General features: G+C 46.2%; 1 protein-coding gene across 5 annotated transcripts in view; it reads left to right on the forward strand.

Annotated features, from left to right (window-relative positions):
• The window catches only part of ZMYM3 (zinc finger MYM-type containing 3), a 31,942-nt gene that overhangs the window by 3,353 nt on the left and 13,488 nt on the right, over positions 1-15,101 (forward strand). For all 5 annotated transcript variants that reach the window (XM_085060198.1, XM_085060199.1, XM_085060200.1 and 2 more), the window contains exons 2-9: positions 6,112-6,999; positions 7,685-7,728; positions 8,125-8,197; positions 9,012-9,303; positions 9,739-9,916; positions 10,284-10,496; positions 10,722-10,872; positions 11,401-11,516. In XM_085060198.1, the coding sequence (XP_084916324.1) occupies positions 6,126-6,999; positions 7,685-7,728; positions 8,125-8,197; positions 9,012-9,303; positions 9,739-9,916; positions 10,284-10,496; positions 10,722-10,872; positions 11,401-11,516 (1,941 nt within the window). In that variant the 5' untranslated portion in view covers positions 6,112-6,125. The remainder of the gene's footprint in view (positions 1-6,111; positions 7,000-7,684; positions 7,729-8,124; positions 8,198-9,011; positions 9,304-9,738; positions 9,917-10,283; positions 10,497-10,721; positions 10,873-11,400; positions 11,517-15,101) is intronic.

A 15,101-nucleotide genomic window follows, 5' to 3' on the forward strand; every position in this document is an offset into this window, starting at 1 on the left:
CTGTCTCTTTCCTGTGCAGTAAGGTTTATTCACAGAACCATAGACAGATTTGGGTTCTAAGGGACCTCTAGAAGTCTCTGGTCCAACTGACTTCCTGCTCATAGCAGAGCTGACTTGAAGCCAAGTGGTTCAGGGCTTTGTCCAGTTGGGTTTTCAGGACATTCAGGGAGTCCGTGGCCTGTTCCCAGGCTGCAGCACTCCTCTGGAGAGTCACCTGCTGTCCATGCAGCTGTCCCCTGCAGCTGTCTGTAGCTGCTTGTGGGACCTGTCAGGACTTTGTCAGGCGTTCTGATGCCTTCCTGCAGCATTTGGGCAACAGGTAGAGAGACCTGAGGACCATATGTTTTTTACCACTTCCAGGTCTTCTCTCTGTTTTTCTTATCGTTGTCTTAATACTTAGTATCATTAAGGCAATTTCAACACATGCTGTTCAAGCATGCTGTACAGCTCCAAGCCTTTTTTGCTGTGCTTCTGATAGTACTTCCAAAGCTTTTTTACCCACTCACCACCCTCCCCTGTGTTTAACACTATTTTGGCTGTACAAATGCCAGGAGAATTTTCTCTTGGACTTGATCACTAAGTGGAGTTGGTTCTTGAAGCTGCATTACTCTCGAGATAGCACTGCTAAGAGTGTACTTGGACTTGTTGCTTCTTTCTCTTGTTGCAAAGCCTTGACACTTAGTGCTTGGGGGGATCATGGTCTTACAAGAAGATGTGAGGGGATCCAAGCCATTTGAAACTGCTGCCAGGATGGCATTTTGGATGCTCCTGTTCATTGTCTCAGAATTTACTGCTATGGTTAGCAGCAGATAATGCTGAGATTGAAGAATGTTGTGAGCTGTATTTTAGGTGTTGCAGGGAGTCTCCCGGTAAACTGAATTCCAGGCAATTCTGTGAGATTTCTGAAATTTGTCCTTCTTGCACTGTCTTGAAACTGAGATGAAGTTTCTGGAATGCAAGCTCAAAATCCAGTTTGGTCATTCCTGCCTTTGAGGAATTTACAGGAGACTTGAGATTGTGCATTTGCCTGTATCTCTAAAGAGTTGTCTGCTGTAGATCTTCTTACCTTGTGATTTTTTTGAGATGGGTCATGTCTCCCCATCTCTTGTCACTGAACAAAACAGGTTTAGCGCTGGAAGGTTTTTTCCAAGCCATGGTTGATTCACAAAGCAGTGGGATTCTTGCATTACTTTGTCAGATTTTTTTTTAATTTTTTTTTTTTTAATTTGAAACAGTAGAACTGTCCAATAACTGTCATCTAGTGTAGACAGTAGCCAACAATAAGACAGTAATGATCTGACAGGGTACTGTGTGCTAGTAGCACTGTACTGAATGTCGCCAAGTGGGCTTCGTGCTCTTTGAAGACTGAGTTTGCAGCTCAGAGAGCTGCCTCTCAAAAAACACTAGTGAATAACAAACTCCTTTCTGCTCATTTCTGGAGAATTTTGACTGGACTGAAACCTGGGCCACAGCAGTGGTGATTCTTTGTAAATTCATTTGATTTAAAATGAGTGAGCCAATATGTAATGAAGGTTCTCAGTGTTTGAATTTGGAAAGCGATCAGCTGTCCGGATAAACTCAGATAAGTCACAGTAGTGATGGTGGCTTTTGCTCTACTTGCCACGCAAGGTATAATATTATTAATGAAGATATGGTGACTGAAGCCATGCTGGTAAGACATGGTATTACTTTCTTAATGTTTTGTTGATTGAACTATGTATTGACACTGTTGTTTTTATTGAGAAGTACTAGCTTGGGTGTTACTGTTTATTCAAAAATTTGGCACATAAAAATAGAAGCTTCTTCCAGAACTCTGCTCAGGTCTTACACGCCTTGTAGCAGGGAAGTGGCTGAAATGTTGATTTAAGTATCTTTTGTAGGTACTAGTTAATTATTTTCATATATCAAATGATCTCTAATAGTGAAAAAGATAAATCCTTCAACTTTCAAAAGTACTGAAAATCTGAATCCACATCAATGAACAAAAGTCCAGGAAAGATGCCCAAGTAGTTGCTGTTCCTTTACTGGGGGAAAGCAGTAACTACATGGCTGTGAGATTTTTTTATGGGCAGTAAAGACTTCTGAGATATTCACTTCATCGGGAGGGAGTAACAACAGCATTTTCTCTTGCTGTCTGTTTTTAATTAAATGTTGGACGGTAGATCCTCATTTCTGTAGGTAGGCCACCTATTCCCCTGCTAATGGTTACCTGAGTTACAGCACCACTGATGTCTTTAATAAGCTGGATAAAGTCCCAGGTAGTCACTTGAATGTGCTCAAGTGTCCTGGCAGAGATGTTGCACTTTGATCTTCCAAATCTGAGAGATGCCATGTGCCCCAGTCTTTAGCAGAAACGGCTGGGCAGGTCTGGTAGTCACAGGTACTGGATGTGGCAGTCAGTGTTGTGTTCTGTGCCAGTCCTGCACACTCGGAGAGGACCTTCAGCTGTCCCATCACTTCTTTGGAAACTCCTGCTTGCTACCTGAGAAGCATTCTGCTGCAGACTGTTGTGCAAGCGACTTTGCTCCTTGAACTCATTCTTCCCAAGAATATATCTGTTACTGAATACTCCAGGGACTACTTACTCCTATGTAAGGAGTTCCCAAATGGCCAATGGAGCAGTTGTATCTGTTGTAAAGTACAGGATTTCAACACACTGCCTCCTCTTGGTTTGGCCCAGTCATACTGTAGAATACTCTCCTCACTGCTAGGAATGTGGCTGGAAAAGAGGAAGATCTCAAGCAGACTGGTGATCAGACCCCAGTGATTGAGCTCTGCATTAGCTGGTGCTGGAATAAGAGAGGTGATGACTTGTGGTGGATCATTTCAGCATCTGCCAGAAACAATAAGCTATTCTGTTTCTGTTGTAGAAAGTGAGAAAAGACTTTACCAGAGATAAAGTGCATGCTCTGTTGGCAGCTTAACTCACTGTGAAGCTCAGCAGAAGGCCCAGGCGAATCTGACTGCCTGGGGCAGATAAAAGTAGAGCTTCTTACCTTACTGCAGTTGAACAGCCCTAATTTCTTCAGGATAAGTTTGATTTCAGAGCAAGCTACAGAACTGGAAAGTACCATTATTTCCTGTTTTGAGAGCTGCCTTCCTCATCCTTATCAGCTGGTATTTGAAAGCCACTCTAAGGAATTCATTGTCAGGGACATTCTGTGCTTTCCCACTCAGACTGTTTGTCAGCATCACCTTGGGTCCAGCCTTAACTCTTAACTCCATCAGCTTTTCCAGACTCTCTTAAATACATCAGGAGTTGGCATTCTTGGAGCTCTGCTGCAGCAGGCTGAAAATAAACAAAAGGGAAATACTTCTGAAATCTAAATGTTGAGCTGCAGAACTTAAAACCACTGGAATTTTAGGAGGTCCAAAATATAAATTGGTTCAAAGTGGGATTAGGCAGATTCACAGAGGATTTGCCCAGTACAGACATTGTCAATGCAGCTCAAGGCAAATGGTTCTTCAGCAGCTGAGTCCTTGATTGGAGGATGTGCTGAAGAGGAACTTCCTGTTAGTTGTGTTTCTTACACTCTCTCCCCAGGTATCCATTCTTGGTGTGAATAGGAACAGGATATTCGAGTACATGGTCCTTTCATTGGACTGACTGCAGTAGTCCTTAGCTTTGCACATCCTAAGCAGAAGTTTTGGTTCCTTCGCCAGAATATGTGAGCTGTTCTGCTGGGGGGATTCAGACTGAGCTGATGAGAGGGGTCAGGACTGTGCTTGCCACCAGAGTGTGCAAATGAGTGCTCCTACTGCAGCCTTGCCTCTTCACAAAGGTCTGTCCCAGCCACACTTGAATAGTTGGGAGTTGTCTTAATCTGCAGAATGCGTGTTCTATTTACGACTTTTCTGTTGGTCAGTGATGTTCCCATTAAGTTTGTCAGAGCTTTGTCTTGCATTGTAATGCCCAAACTTTGAAAGTAGTGTTAAGGTGTAAACTATTAAACCAGATGCCTTTGGTCCACTTGTAGAGTACATGAGTTGCATGACAAGTTCATAGATTGTTGCTTGCATTATCCTCTGGGAGGGAATGCCCAAATGGATTTCTTATGCTCCAAAGGTTTCCAGGATCTGTTTCTACCAAAGACTAGGCCAGCTGAAAGTGGTGATGCTTTAGGAGTGTCACCTTAGTGGTTCATTGCAGACCTGTGCAAAGTGTCTGAGGTGATTCTGAGTATGTTAGCTCTGTTAAGTATACCTATAAATAAACTTTCCTTCTGCATCTGGATGGTTTGAGGGGTTTTTTTTCTTATTATTGTAGGGTCTGCTGTCTGTCTGCAAATCTGGGTGGGGGATATCTTTGAGCAGAAGACGTTGTTTGTATTCTGAGCAGCTGAAAAAAATTGTTTATCATCTTGGAAGGGTTCTCATCTGCTTCAAATCCTTAGGACCTTTCTTTCAGATGTCTTTGTTTCTATTTCACTTTGTTCTTATTTCTGTCAACCACCCTAAAACATGTATTAGATCCTTTATTGCTCTGGAATTGGCTTATTCTAAAAGTTTTGTCTCATCTTGTAAATAAAAGTGAACAGAAACAGCAAAGTCTTCAGGGGTGAAACTTGCTGAGCATTTCTGAAGATTACATTTGCTTTAGTTTCTGTTTGTGGTTGTGGGAACAGTGATTTATCTGCCACCAGGAAACAGAAAACATTACTGTGTATTTAGATAAAATAAAGAGGCAGCGGCTTTGAAATCCAGTTGTTGGGTATGATTTCCTTAAATTCCTGCTTGAATAAGTTTCATAAGTTGGGTCCATTCTCTGTCCAAGTATGTTCTGTTTAGTTCTAAGGAAACCATTTGTGAGTGAGAACTTGTCCTTTCAGAGGGAAGGATATTATAAAAGAATTAAACAGCTATCATCAGTGAAATTGTTTCAGCCTTCCTCCTTCATTGATACAGATGAGTTATGCCCACTGTAAGCCAAAATAGACAAGAGTACTAAGTCTTCTGGTTCAGGGCTTAAAACAGTGCTAAATTTAGAATTGGAATTACTCTGATAGGGAGGGATAGGTTGTTGCCACATCATTTGATTCTAGTGCCTTTTTTGTATTGTCTGCTTAGAGCCTGTTTGGGGACATGATGTAACTCTAAGTCTTACACTGCCTTGATACTTGCAGACTCCAGCTCCCGCTCCCTTTCTCTCTTCGGGTTTGTCAACCATTATCTCCTTGTGGGGATATAATTCACTTTTAGACAATATTACTTGCCTCATCTCGAAGTCTTGAACATTCTATCTTATGATAGTGTCAACCATGAGGAGCTGGGCTGTAACTTTCCCTCTGAGTTTGGCAGCCTGCATCACACCTTCCTGTTCGAGTGCACTGTTGGTGCCCTGCAAAGTCGCACTGGTCTTTTCTCCTGACTCTGCATTGCATGCTTGCATCTACCTTGCTACTTGTTCTTCTTATGACTGCATTTAATGTCAGGGCTTTACTACCCTTTCTGTTTCCACTCTCCAGAACTCCTCCTAGTTCTAACTTAAGCTTTTCCAGTTGTTCTGTGTCTGAATACTAGCCCATGTAGTTTTGGGGCTATGCAGTAGTTGTAGTTATACTATAACATTGTTTTTATCTGTTGTCTGACAAGATTAATGCATCTTGTCATCTTGTTAAAACTCAAGAGTTCAGGGCTTGAAAGGAGTTATTTTTACCTCTGTTTTAGAGAAAAAAGATATTTTAAAAATGAAAATGTGTTAGCTCCCTAAGAACAGATCAGGAGAAAGGACAGACCAGATTATTTGGATAGAGAAGAAGGCAGGGCTGGGGGTATTACCACAAAACATTGATGTGGAGCCTCTTTAATTGGTGCTTAAGTAATTTCTGATACCCCACTGTGTCATTTAGCATAAGCAAGTCTGTATGCTGTGCCATGGTGAGGTGTATGAGGGCTGTAGAGTTCCCAAAGGTCTGTTATACCAAATTGCTGCATCCTGCTGCTGACTCTCACAAGCAGAGGTGATTGACCTGCTGGTGTCTGGCATACTGGTTATGGCCTGGCAGCATTCCTGGGCCTTGTTTTACTCCAGGAGTGTTCAGAAAAGTGGACAGTTCATGTTCTATGTTAAACTGCTTTTCATTAACTTGCAAGTCTCTCTCTCATTTCCAGTTGCCATCTTCTAAATGGATTCCAGTGAATTTTCAGGATCTTTGGACCCCCTGTCCTTGCCTGACAAACCACTCATTGGTGATCTCCCCGCTGACATGGAGTTTGGTGAGGATCTCCTGGGCTCCCAAACAGCTTCTACCCAGGAAGTTTCAGTTCTTCAGCCCCCTGGCTGGGATCAATCCAAGCAGATGACTGCAGATGAGGACTTGGACGTTGTAGTGAAAGCAGACAGTCTTTCTGAACTAAATAAATCAAATGACCGTGTTCTAGATAAACCTGGTGTCTTGGATATGCTGGAGAAACCTGATGACTTGGGTAAAACTGCTGATGTGGTGGAACTAGATAAACCAGAGGGTCTGGATGGGCTGTGTAAGGCACAACCTTCCCAGGACGTGGAGGATGGACCAGCAGACTCCTCTGCACTGTCTAGTGAAGCCCTTGTTCCAGAAACAGGGAAAGAAGGGGAGGATGCAGCAATAAATTGTTCTGGGGATGTAAAGGAAGATGGTGCTGCTGCTATTCCTGCACTGTCTGCTGACAATGCCCCTGAATCACCCCCAAAACCTGTTGCTGACTCTGGGGACCTCAGCAGTGCCCCAGTCACAGAAGAAAGCACAGCACAGTCCTTGAGCCCCACAATGCCCCCACCCCAACTCAGTCTTAAACAAACAAAGAAGATGAAGTTGAAGGCATCAAAGAAAAGCTCACCTGTGCAGAGGGAGGGGCTGGCAGGAGAGGCAGAGGTAGAAATGAGCCCAGACAACAAAACTGCAGCTTTGCCCCCTGAGCCCATGGAGGAAAACCGGGCAAAGGAAGGGGATGATAAAGGGAAGAACTCACTTAAAGAAAACAGTGCACTCAAAGCACAGGAAGCCTTACCACCAACAGGTAAGTTGTTGGCTCAGCAGAACTTGGCTTCCTTTTGCTCAGGAGGTCATCCAGCTACACACTGCTGAAGCTGAAGTCTGCTTTGCACTCCAGCTTGTCCCCTGCTATGGCAATTGCCAACTCTTCTGATGGTCTAGATTTGGGCAAAGCCTCTTGTGTACAGGGATAATGCTGTGGTGTGCACAAGCTCTTGCTCTGGTGTTCATGGCTTTAACTGATTTGCGGTGCTTGCAGCAGTGAGGAGCTTCGCCCGTAAAGCTGTGGCTGCTCATCAGCGTAGCTCACACTCTTCATCACTGGGGTCTTTGCCAGACTGAAGGTCACCAGCAGGTGTTTCCAGTAGGCAAAGTTCCTCTGCCTAGGCTGGCTATCCCCAGGAGATGCTCAGTCTTGGTCAGAAGCAGTTGGAGGTAACTGCCCAGCCAACCTGCCTCCCCCATGCAGGGAGGTCTCCCCCTTACAGGGCTCTTCCCAGGCTGTGTGTTTGAATCTGCAACTACAGGTGGTGGGTTTAGGAGCCTTCCTGTGTCTGATCACCACTAGAACTATACTTGATAGCCAGGACAGGCTGAGGCTTCACGTGCTGGCTGACCCAAAGGGTGACTGCATTTGAAGAACACCTGCGTTCTTCTGTTGGAGAAAAGCAAGATGTTAGATGCAAGCTTCTTCTGTGCTTCTGTTCCAGGAGAAAGCCTGTCTGGGAAGGGAAGCGAGCTGCCAGCTGAGAAGGTGAGGAGAATGCAGTCAAGTATGTATGTCACAGGAGCATAGAGCGTGGCTGGCTGTTGTCAGACTCGGTGAGGGACACTGGCTGTCTTGTCACCCCTCTGGAAAGGAGTTTGCATGACTCCTGTGACAGAATGATCCCTGTGCACTGCCACTGTGCTGTAATGTGGCTTCAGTGCGTCCCTGCTATCCCCAGCTGAAATGTCATTCTCATTAGCCCACTTCCCCCTCTCCTCTGTCTTGTGAACTCTGGTCAGGTATCCATGGAGAATTATCCATTTTCAGCCTAGGTATTGGGAAACCAAATCCCAGAAGTTGGAACTCCACCATGATCTGGGATATTTACCCATGGTTGTCCTAGCTGACAGTTAACCTGAATATTTTCTGAATGTCTTTTAGGAGCAGAAAAGAAGTGAACGACCCAGAAGATCAGAAACTGCCAGGCCTGAAATTGTGAACTCCTCTGAGAGCAGTGAGTACCTGGGGTTGGCCAGTGCCTGTTTTCTGCCACAGAGAATGGCCCAGATCCATTGTGGGCAGGCAGTTCATGGTGTGAGTACAGTGGGAACTCTGGAACTTCTGTGCAGACTTCCCTTCTACACAGGACAGGTGCTTTCAGTCCACTAGTCTTCATCCTGGGGTACTTGCCTTGCTTTCTCAGGGCACCTAGGTCAAAGCAGGCAGTGGTGGTGTATTTTTAGAGTGGTGTGTGGGCACCAGGCAATAAGTAACAGGATGAGACTTGGGGGTGTTCCCAGGAAATCCATTTTCTATTTCCTCACCCAGGAACTTTCTTCCTTTCTCTCTATGACAGCAGACTGTCTGAAGGAAGGTTGCATCTTAGGGATCTTCCTGCAGAAGTACATGAAGTCTCTGTTCCTTGAGATGTTGAATGTCATCCTGCCATTCCCTAGTATTTGTGTGTTGCTCCTTTATTGCCTGCTTGTGCTGGAATCTGGTGATCAGCTTGTTCCCTTTTAGGTCTAATGGTTCTTAGAGGGTTTTCTGCAGTAAAAGTTCACATTCTGGGCTTCTGCTCAACCTTGGCATATCATGACTTCCTCAAGAGGAATTGTTCTTAAGCCTGGTTTGTTTAAAGACCTCTTGATTCATCCCCAGTTACAACAGAATTTCTTTTAAGGATCCCTTTATCGTTCCACCCAGACAGGAACAAAGTACATTGAGGGACTTGGGAAGGGTGACTCAGAAAATCCCAGCGTGTGTTTCATGGCAAAATTTCTCCCTTCCTAATGAGGGGTTTCTGATGTTCCTCTCCTGTTTGGCAGTTCCAGTCTCTGATGAAGACTCTGACGCAATGGTGGATGATCCCAACGACGAGGATTTCGTTCCTTTCCGTACCCGGCGCTCCACTCGGATGTCGCTGCGCACGCAGATGGCCCAGCGAGCCGCCCGCTCCACCTTCACCAAGATGACATGTGCCAACTGCCGGACCCCGCTGCAGAAGGGCCAGACTGCCTACCAGCGAAAAGGCCTTCCTCAGCTCTTCTGCTCCAGCTCCTGTCTCACCACCTTCTCAAAAAAACCACCTGGCAAGAAGATATGCACCTTCTGCAAAAAGTGTGTTCATTCCCCTTTCCTCAGTGCTCCCATACTTGTGACCCCACTCACCTGCTCCACAGCCCTCCCTGCCAGTCCCCTTCCTATGGCCCTCGTTCACCACATCACTCCTGCCTGCTGCCAGCTGCTGCTTCCTTCACACACTGTATATCCCATGCTGCTTCCTATTGCCCCTTTACATTCTAGCTATTCCCTGCCTGTCCCCAGACTTAGTGCCCCATATTCCAGCCTCCTCCCAGAACAACCTCCTGCATGCTCCGTCTTCAGACACCACTCCTCTTGGCCAGGACAGAAGCTGCTGTGAGACAGTTCTTACCAACTTTTTGGGACACCAGAAAGTTGCAGTGCATTCCTGTGCATTGCAGTGAGCCATCCTATCCCTTTGTGGCAGGACTCATGTGTCCCTGCACTAACACATCCCCTCCTGATCCCCAGGGAGATCTGGAACACCAAGGACTCTGTGGTTGCCCAGATTGGTTCAGGTGGCTCTTTCCATGAGTTCTGCACCTCTGTCTGCCTTTCCCTGTATGAGGCCCAGCAGCACAGACCAGCACCACAGTCTGCAGATGCCTCGGACACCAGCCGCTGCAGTGTTTGCCACAAACCTGGCGAGGTAAACAAATCCCTTGTCCTTCTCATGTGCTGGATTAAGTGCTCAGGACCTGTAGCACTTAGTCCTGGTCAACACCGGGGCATTTGCCAGGTTTTCCTATGGTGTGATGCCTCAGCTCTTGAGCTGGCTTGGGCTCACTCCCAAGCTTCTCCTTGCCCTGAGGCTCACTGCTTCCTGCCACTCTGCTCTCCCAGTTGCTCCTCTGACTTAAACAAGGGAGGTCACCCTGAGTCCACACCAGCTTCCAGTATGGCTCTTCCCAGAGTTTTAGTGCCTTTTATCCCAAGGGCTGTGCTTGTAGTGGTACAGCTGCATTGGAAGGAGGCCTGTGGTAGTTTGGGGAATGACAGCAGTGATGTCTCTGCAGATCCAGCATGAGGTCAGCAATGGGAACGTGGTTCACCGCATCTGCAGTGACGCCTGCTTCACCAAGTTCCGGGCCACCAAGGGGCTGAAAACAAACTGCTGTGACAACTGTGGACTTTATATCTACAACAAGGGCTTGCCCCTCGAGTACCTCTTCCATGAAGGCCAGCAAAAACGCTTTTGCAACTCTGCATGTCTCAACAGTTACAAGAAGGTGTGTAGAGGTAGCTGCCTGGGGTGAGGGGAAGTCTCTGTGGGCACACAGCAGATTTTTTTGCTACCACCACCTGAATCTGGACTGTGAGCCTGCCCCTGGCATCAGGTGGTCACTGCGGGAGAGCAGTGCTGTGGTGGATACAGGAGTGGGGAGGGATGCAATAGTTAGACCTTGCCAGCTGCAGTGGTATCCTGGAAGTTCTGTTGTGCTCTGTGTTTGCAGAAGAACACTCGGGTCTACCCCTGCATGTGGTGCAAGACGCTGTGCAAGAACTTTGACATGCTGCCCAACGTGGATCGCAGTGGCAAGATGGGCCTGTTCTGTTCCATTTGCTGCACTACCTCCCACAAAGTGAAGCAGTCAGGCTTAGTTGGTAAGAGCATCTGTATAGGGGGAATCATCATCTCTCCACTCTTAATTCCTTTCTTGGTATTGTTTATTGCTTGTGAATGGGACGGAAAAGAAGGTAAAAGCCTGGGGACGAGTCCGGTGAGACACGTGGAAGTGCAGAGGGAGGAACCCTTGCAGCATGTAGACATCTTAATACAGAGGGTAGTGTTCTTGAGAATACAGGGAGCAGTTGTAGTGCTGGACTGTGCTGGCATTGCCCTTTCCATTACGTGGTGTACTGGACTGTCCAGGAATGGGACAAGTATTGCAGCCTATTTTGTCCAAATTCCTATAGAGCCAGGGTCACTCCGTTGAACCACTCTGCTCTCCATCTGTTAAACGTTTCTGTCCTAGTAGAATCTGGTGCTTTTAGTTTCCTGGTGTTCTTGTCCCTTGCTTTTTGATAATAGCTTGACATACTGAGGATGAGTGAGTAGCTTGCATACCATCCTCATAATCCAGTCCCACATCCTGTGCTGCTGTCCTCACCAATTCCTATCTGTTTCATCAGGTCCCCCTAGACCCTGCAGCTTCTGCAGAAAGAGTTTATCTGAACCCTGCTATTACAACAAGACAGACCGGGTTGTCTACCAGTTCTGCAGCCCCAGCTGCTGGACCAAATTCCAGGTACTGAAATATCCTTCATGCTGGGCTGGGCCATGGAGCTCATGCCTCCTTTCACATTTAGCAGAGCCTCCACCTTACTTGAGTTCCTCAGGGAGGGTTCCTAAGAAAGTCTCTTCTGGGCCACAGGAGTTGCAGTGACTGTAATTGCTCATATCTCAGTCTTGGCCCTATCTCCCCCATACTCCATTGCACTGGGATAAGGTGGGCTGTAATTCACCTATCAGGTTATATCAGGTTATGTCTATCAGGTTATGCCCAGCAGGAGGGCAGTGCACAGCTATGCTGCATGAGTGGTTTGAGATAAAGTGCAAGAGAGCACAAGCAAAAACACAAGTAAGCCAGCAAAGCATAATGCATACCTGATAGTTGGGTGGAAAGGGGCAGAGCTGCCCTCTCAGCCAGGTGTCACCAAGAAACAAAAGTCTTCTAGAATGTGTTGTCTAAAAATTTACAACTAGCAGGCCTGGATACCTCTTGTTCAATAATCCTCAAAGGCTTAACTGGTGATTTTTAATCTTCTGATGTTAAGTTTCAGCATATGTGAGATGTCTGTGGTATTCATAGGCAACTTCAAGAATATTAGTTTTGTACAGTTGGCAAAGAGCAAAGTAACAGCCAGGAAGATGTGAGAAACTTAGGCCAGAACATGTCTTGAGCAACTGAGAAAACATAGAGAATCTAGAGGTAAGAGTTAGTTACTGGCAGTTGCAGCATTTAGTTTTGGGATTTTGTTGGTTTGGTTTTTTTGTGATTTTTGGAGGGGGTAGTGGGGTGGGGAGGCATTTGGTTGGTTGGGGTTGTTTGGTGGGTTTTTGTTTGGTTAGTTTTTTGATTTTGTTTGTTTGGGGTTTTTTATGAATCCTTGATATAATCCTTCACTGAGGTCACAAATAGTGTGAGTAGTGTAGCTACAGAGCTTTTACAGTTATAGACTTCATAAGACTAGAACCATAGAACAGCTTGGGCTGAAAGGGACCTTTAGATGTCATCTGGTCCAACCTCCCCTGCAGTGAGCAGGGACATCTTCAACTAGATCAGGTTGCTCAGAGCCCTGTCCAATCTGACCTTGAATGTTTCCAGGGATGGGGTACCTACCATGTCTCTGGGCAACCTGTGCCAGTGTTTCACCATCCTCATTGTAAAAAACTTCTTTATAGCTAATCTAAATATGCTCTCTTAGATTCAAACTATTATCGCTTGTCCTACTGCAGCAGGCTCTGCTAAAATGTGTGTCCCCATCTTGCTTATAAGCCCCCTTTAACTATTGAAAGGCCACTGTAAGCTCTTCCCAGAGCCTTCTCTTCTCCAAGCTGAACAACCCCAACTCTCAGCCTTTCTTGATGGGAGAACTGTTCCAACCCTCTGGTCATTTTCATGGTCCTCCTCTGGACTTGTTCCAGCAGCTCCATGTCCTTGCTGTGCTGGGACCCCAGAGCTGGAGGCAGCACTGCAGGTGGGGTCTCACCAGAGTGGAGCAGAGGGGCAGAATCCCCCCTCCCCTGCTGCCCACAGGGCTTTTGCTGCAGCCCAGGACACACTTGGCTTTCTGTGAGTGCACATGGCTGGTCATGTCCAGCCTCTCATCCACCAGCATCCCCAAATCCTTCTCTGCAGGGCTGCTCTCCATCTGTTCACCTCCCATCCTGGATTGATACTGGGGGTTGCCCCAGCCCAGGTGCAGCACCTTGTACTTGGCCTTGGTGAACCTCATGGGATTTCCATGAGCCACTGCTCGAGCTTGTCCAGATCCCTCTGGATGTCACTCTGTCCCTCAGGCATTTCAACAGCTCAGCTCAGCTGAGCTTGGTGTCATCTACAGACTTGCTGAGGGTGCTCTCGATCCACTGTGATCTTGATGAAGATATGGACCCCTGAGTGTCACCACTTCTCACTGACCTCCATCTGGACATTGAACCTTTGACCACTGCCTTCTGGATGTCACCATCCAACCAATTCCTTGTCCACCAAACAGTTCAGACGTCAAATCCATCTTTCTCCAGTTTAGAGAGAAGGATGTTACGTGGAACCATGTCAAAGACTTCACTGAAGTCCAGAAAGATGACATCCATAATTCTTCCCTTGTCCACTGATGGGCTCACTTCATCAGAGAAGGCCACTAGGTTGGTCAGGCAGGGCTTGCCCTCAGTGCAGCCATACTGGCTGTGTTGAATAACCTGTCTTCTCTGTGCTTCAGCACGGCTTCTAGAAGGATCTGTTCCATGATCTTCTCAGGCACAGCAGTGAGCTGGACCCAGGATTCCCAGGGTGCTTCTTTCTACCCATTTTAGAAATGGTTGCAGTGTTTCCCTTTTTCAAGTCATCTGGGACTTCACTAATTCACCTAACTTGAATTATTGCCATGTAAAATCAGCATTGTAAATATGAGTAAACTTGTTAAATAGCTGGATTAGGAACTGTCTTGCTGGCAGATCTCAGAACACACTTGTCAAAGAAAAAACACTGCAGAGAATGTTTCAAGATGCCTCTTGGGGATCAGTATTAAGCCCAAGGACTTCAACATCTTCATCGATCATTTGGCAATAAAGTCAAAGCATGATGAAATTTAGCAGATGAAACAAAAACTGGTGAAGTGTTAGCCCGTGCTGAGTTCTGGGCAGTCACAGAAAGCAAAGCAATTGGATTGATTGGCAATGCTGGTTCTTCCTAATGTGTGCTTAAGCACACTTCAGTGCAAGATCCTGTGTCAGCCTTACTCAAGTAGTGTGGAGATGCAAGTCCTGGGAAAGCAAGGATTTCGAAAAGGCCTTGGGATTACAGCAGATAAACTCTTCAGCGTGAGCATCTTAGTTTACAGCCACACAGGGAAGGATTAATTTATGGCAAATACAAGCAGGTAAACACAGAGTTAAAGTTTGTGGGTCAGGGAGCAAAAGAGCTACCTAGAATGATGCACAGATAGGAAGGATGTTCTCCAGCATCCACATCATTTTCAATGTTGAAGAAAAATGGGACGTATTCTGAAAAATATCCAAAAATTCAATATGGGATTGAAAAATGCTTGTACTGAGGGACTTGCAGAATGCCTTATCTGAGGCTATGAGTAAGAAAACCAAGAATGACTTTATTAATAAATATATCCTTGTGGACAAGACACCAAATGCTAAATGCATTGTGGAGAAGATGCTAAATGCTGTTTAATCTAGCAAATTAATCTAGCAAAAGATGGGATGAGAGGCTGCTTGAATTCTTAAGATGTGTTATCTTGAAAATAGAAACCATGCACCTGTGCTTCAAGAATATTTAGAGGAACCTCAGAAGAGGTAGCAGAACCCCCTATCTCTTAAGTTTTTAAATCCAATGGCATGGCAGTTTGAAAGCTTGCCTTCCTTGCTGAGAAGAGCTGGGCCCAGCACACTGGAAGCGAAGTGAAATTGTTCTTAAGAATCAGCTCTCCAGGAGCTTGAGACATGATGTGATGGGCTGACTGAGGGCCCACCGTGGCAGCAGGTCCGAGGGCCAGGCAGGCTGCTGTGGCCATGGAGGAGGCAGGCAATGGTGGCAGCATGAGGCAGGTGCCTGCTGCCCTCCAGCTGCTCTCCCTCCATGAGCTGTCTCTGTCTCCTG

This window comes from Lichenostomus cassidix, chromosome 4A (assembly GCF_008360975.1).
Source record: "Lichenostomus cassidix isolate B80296 chromosome 4A, HeHo_3.0, whole genome shotgun sequence".
Lineage (NCBI taxonomy): Eukaryota > Metazoa > Chordata > Aves > Passeriformes > Meliphagidae > Lichenostomus > Lichenostomus cassidix.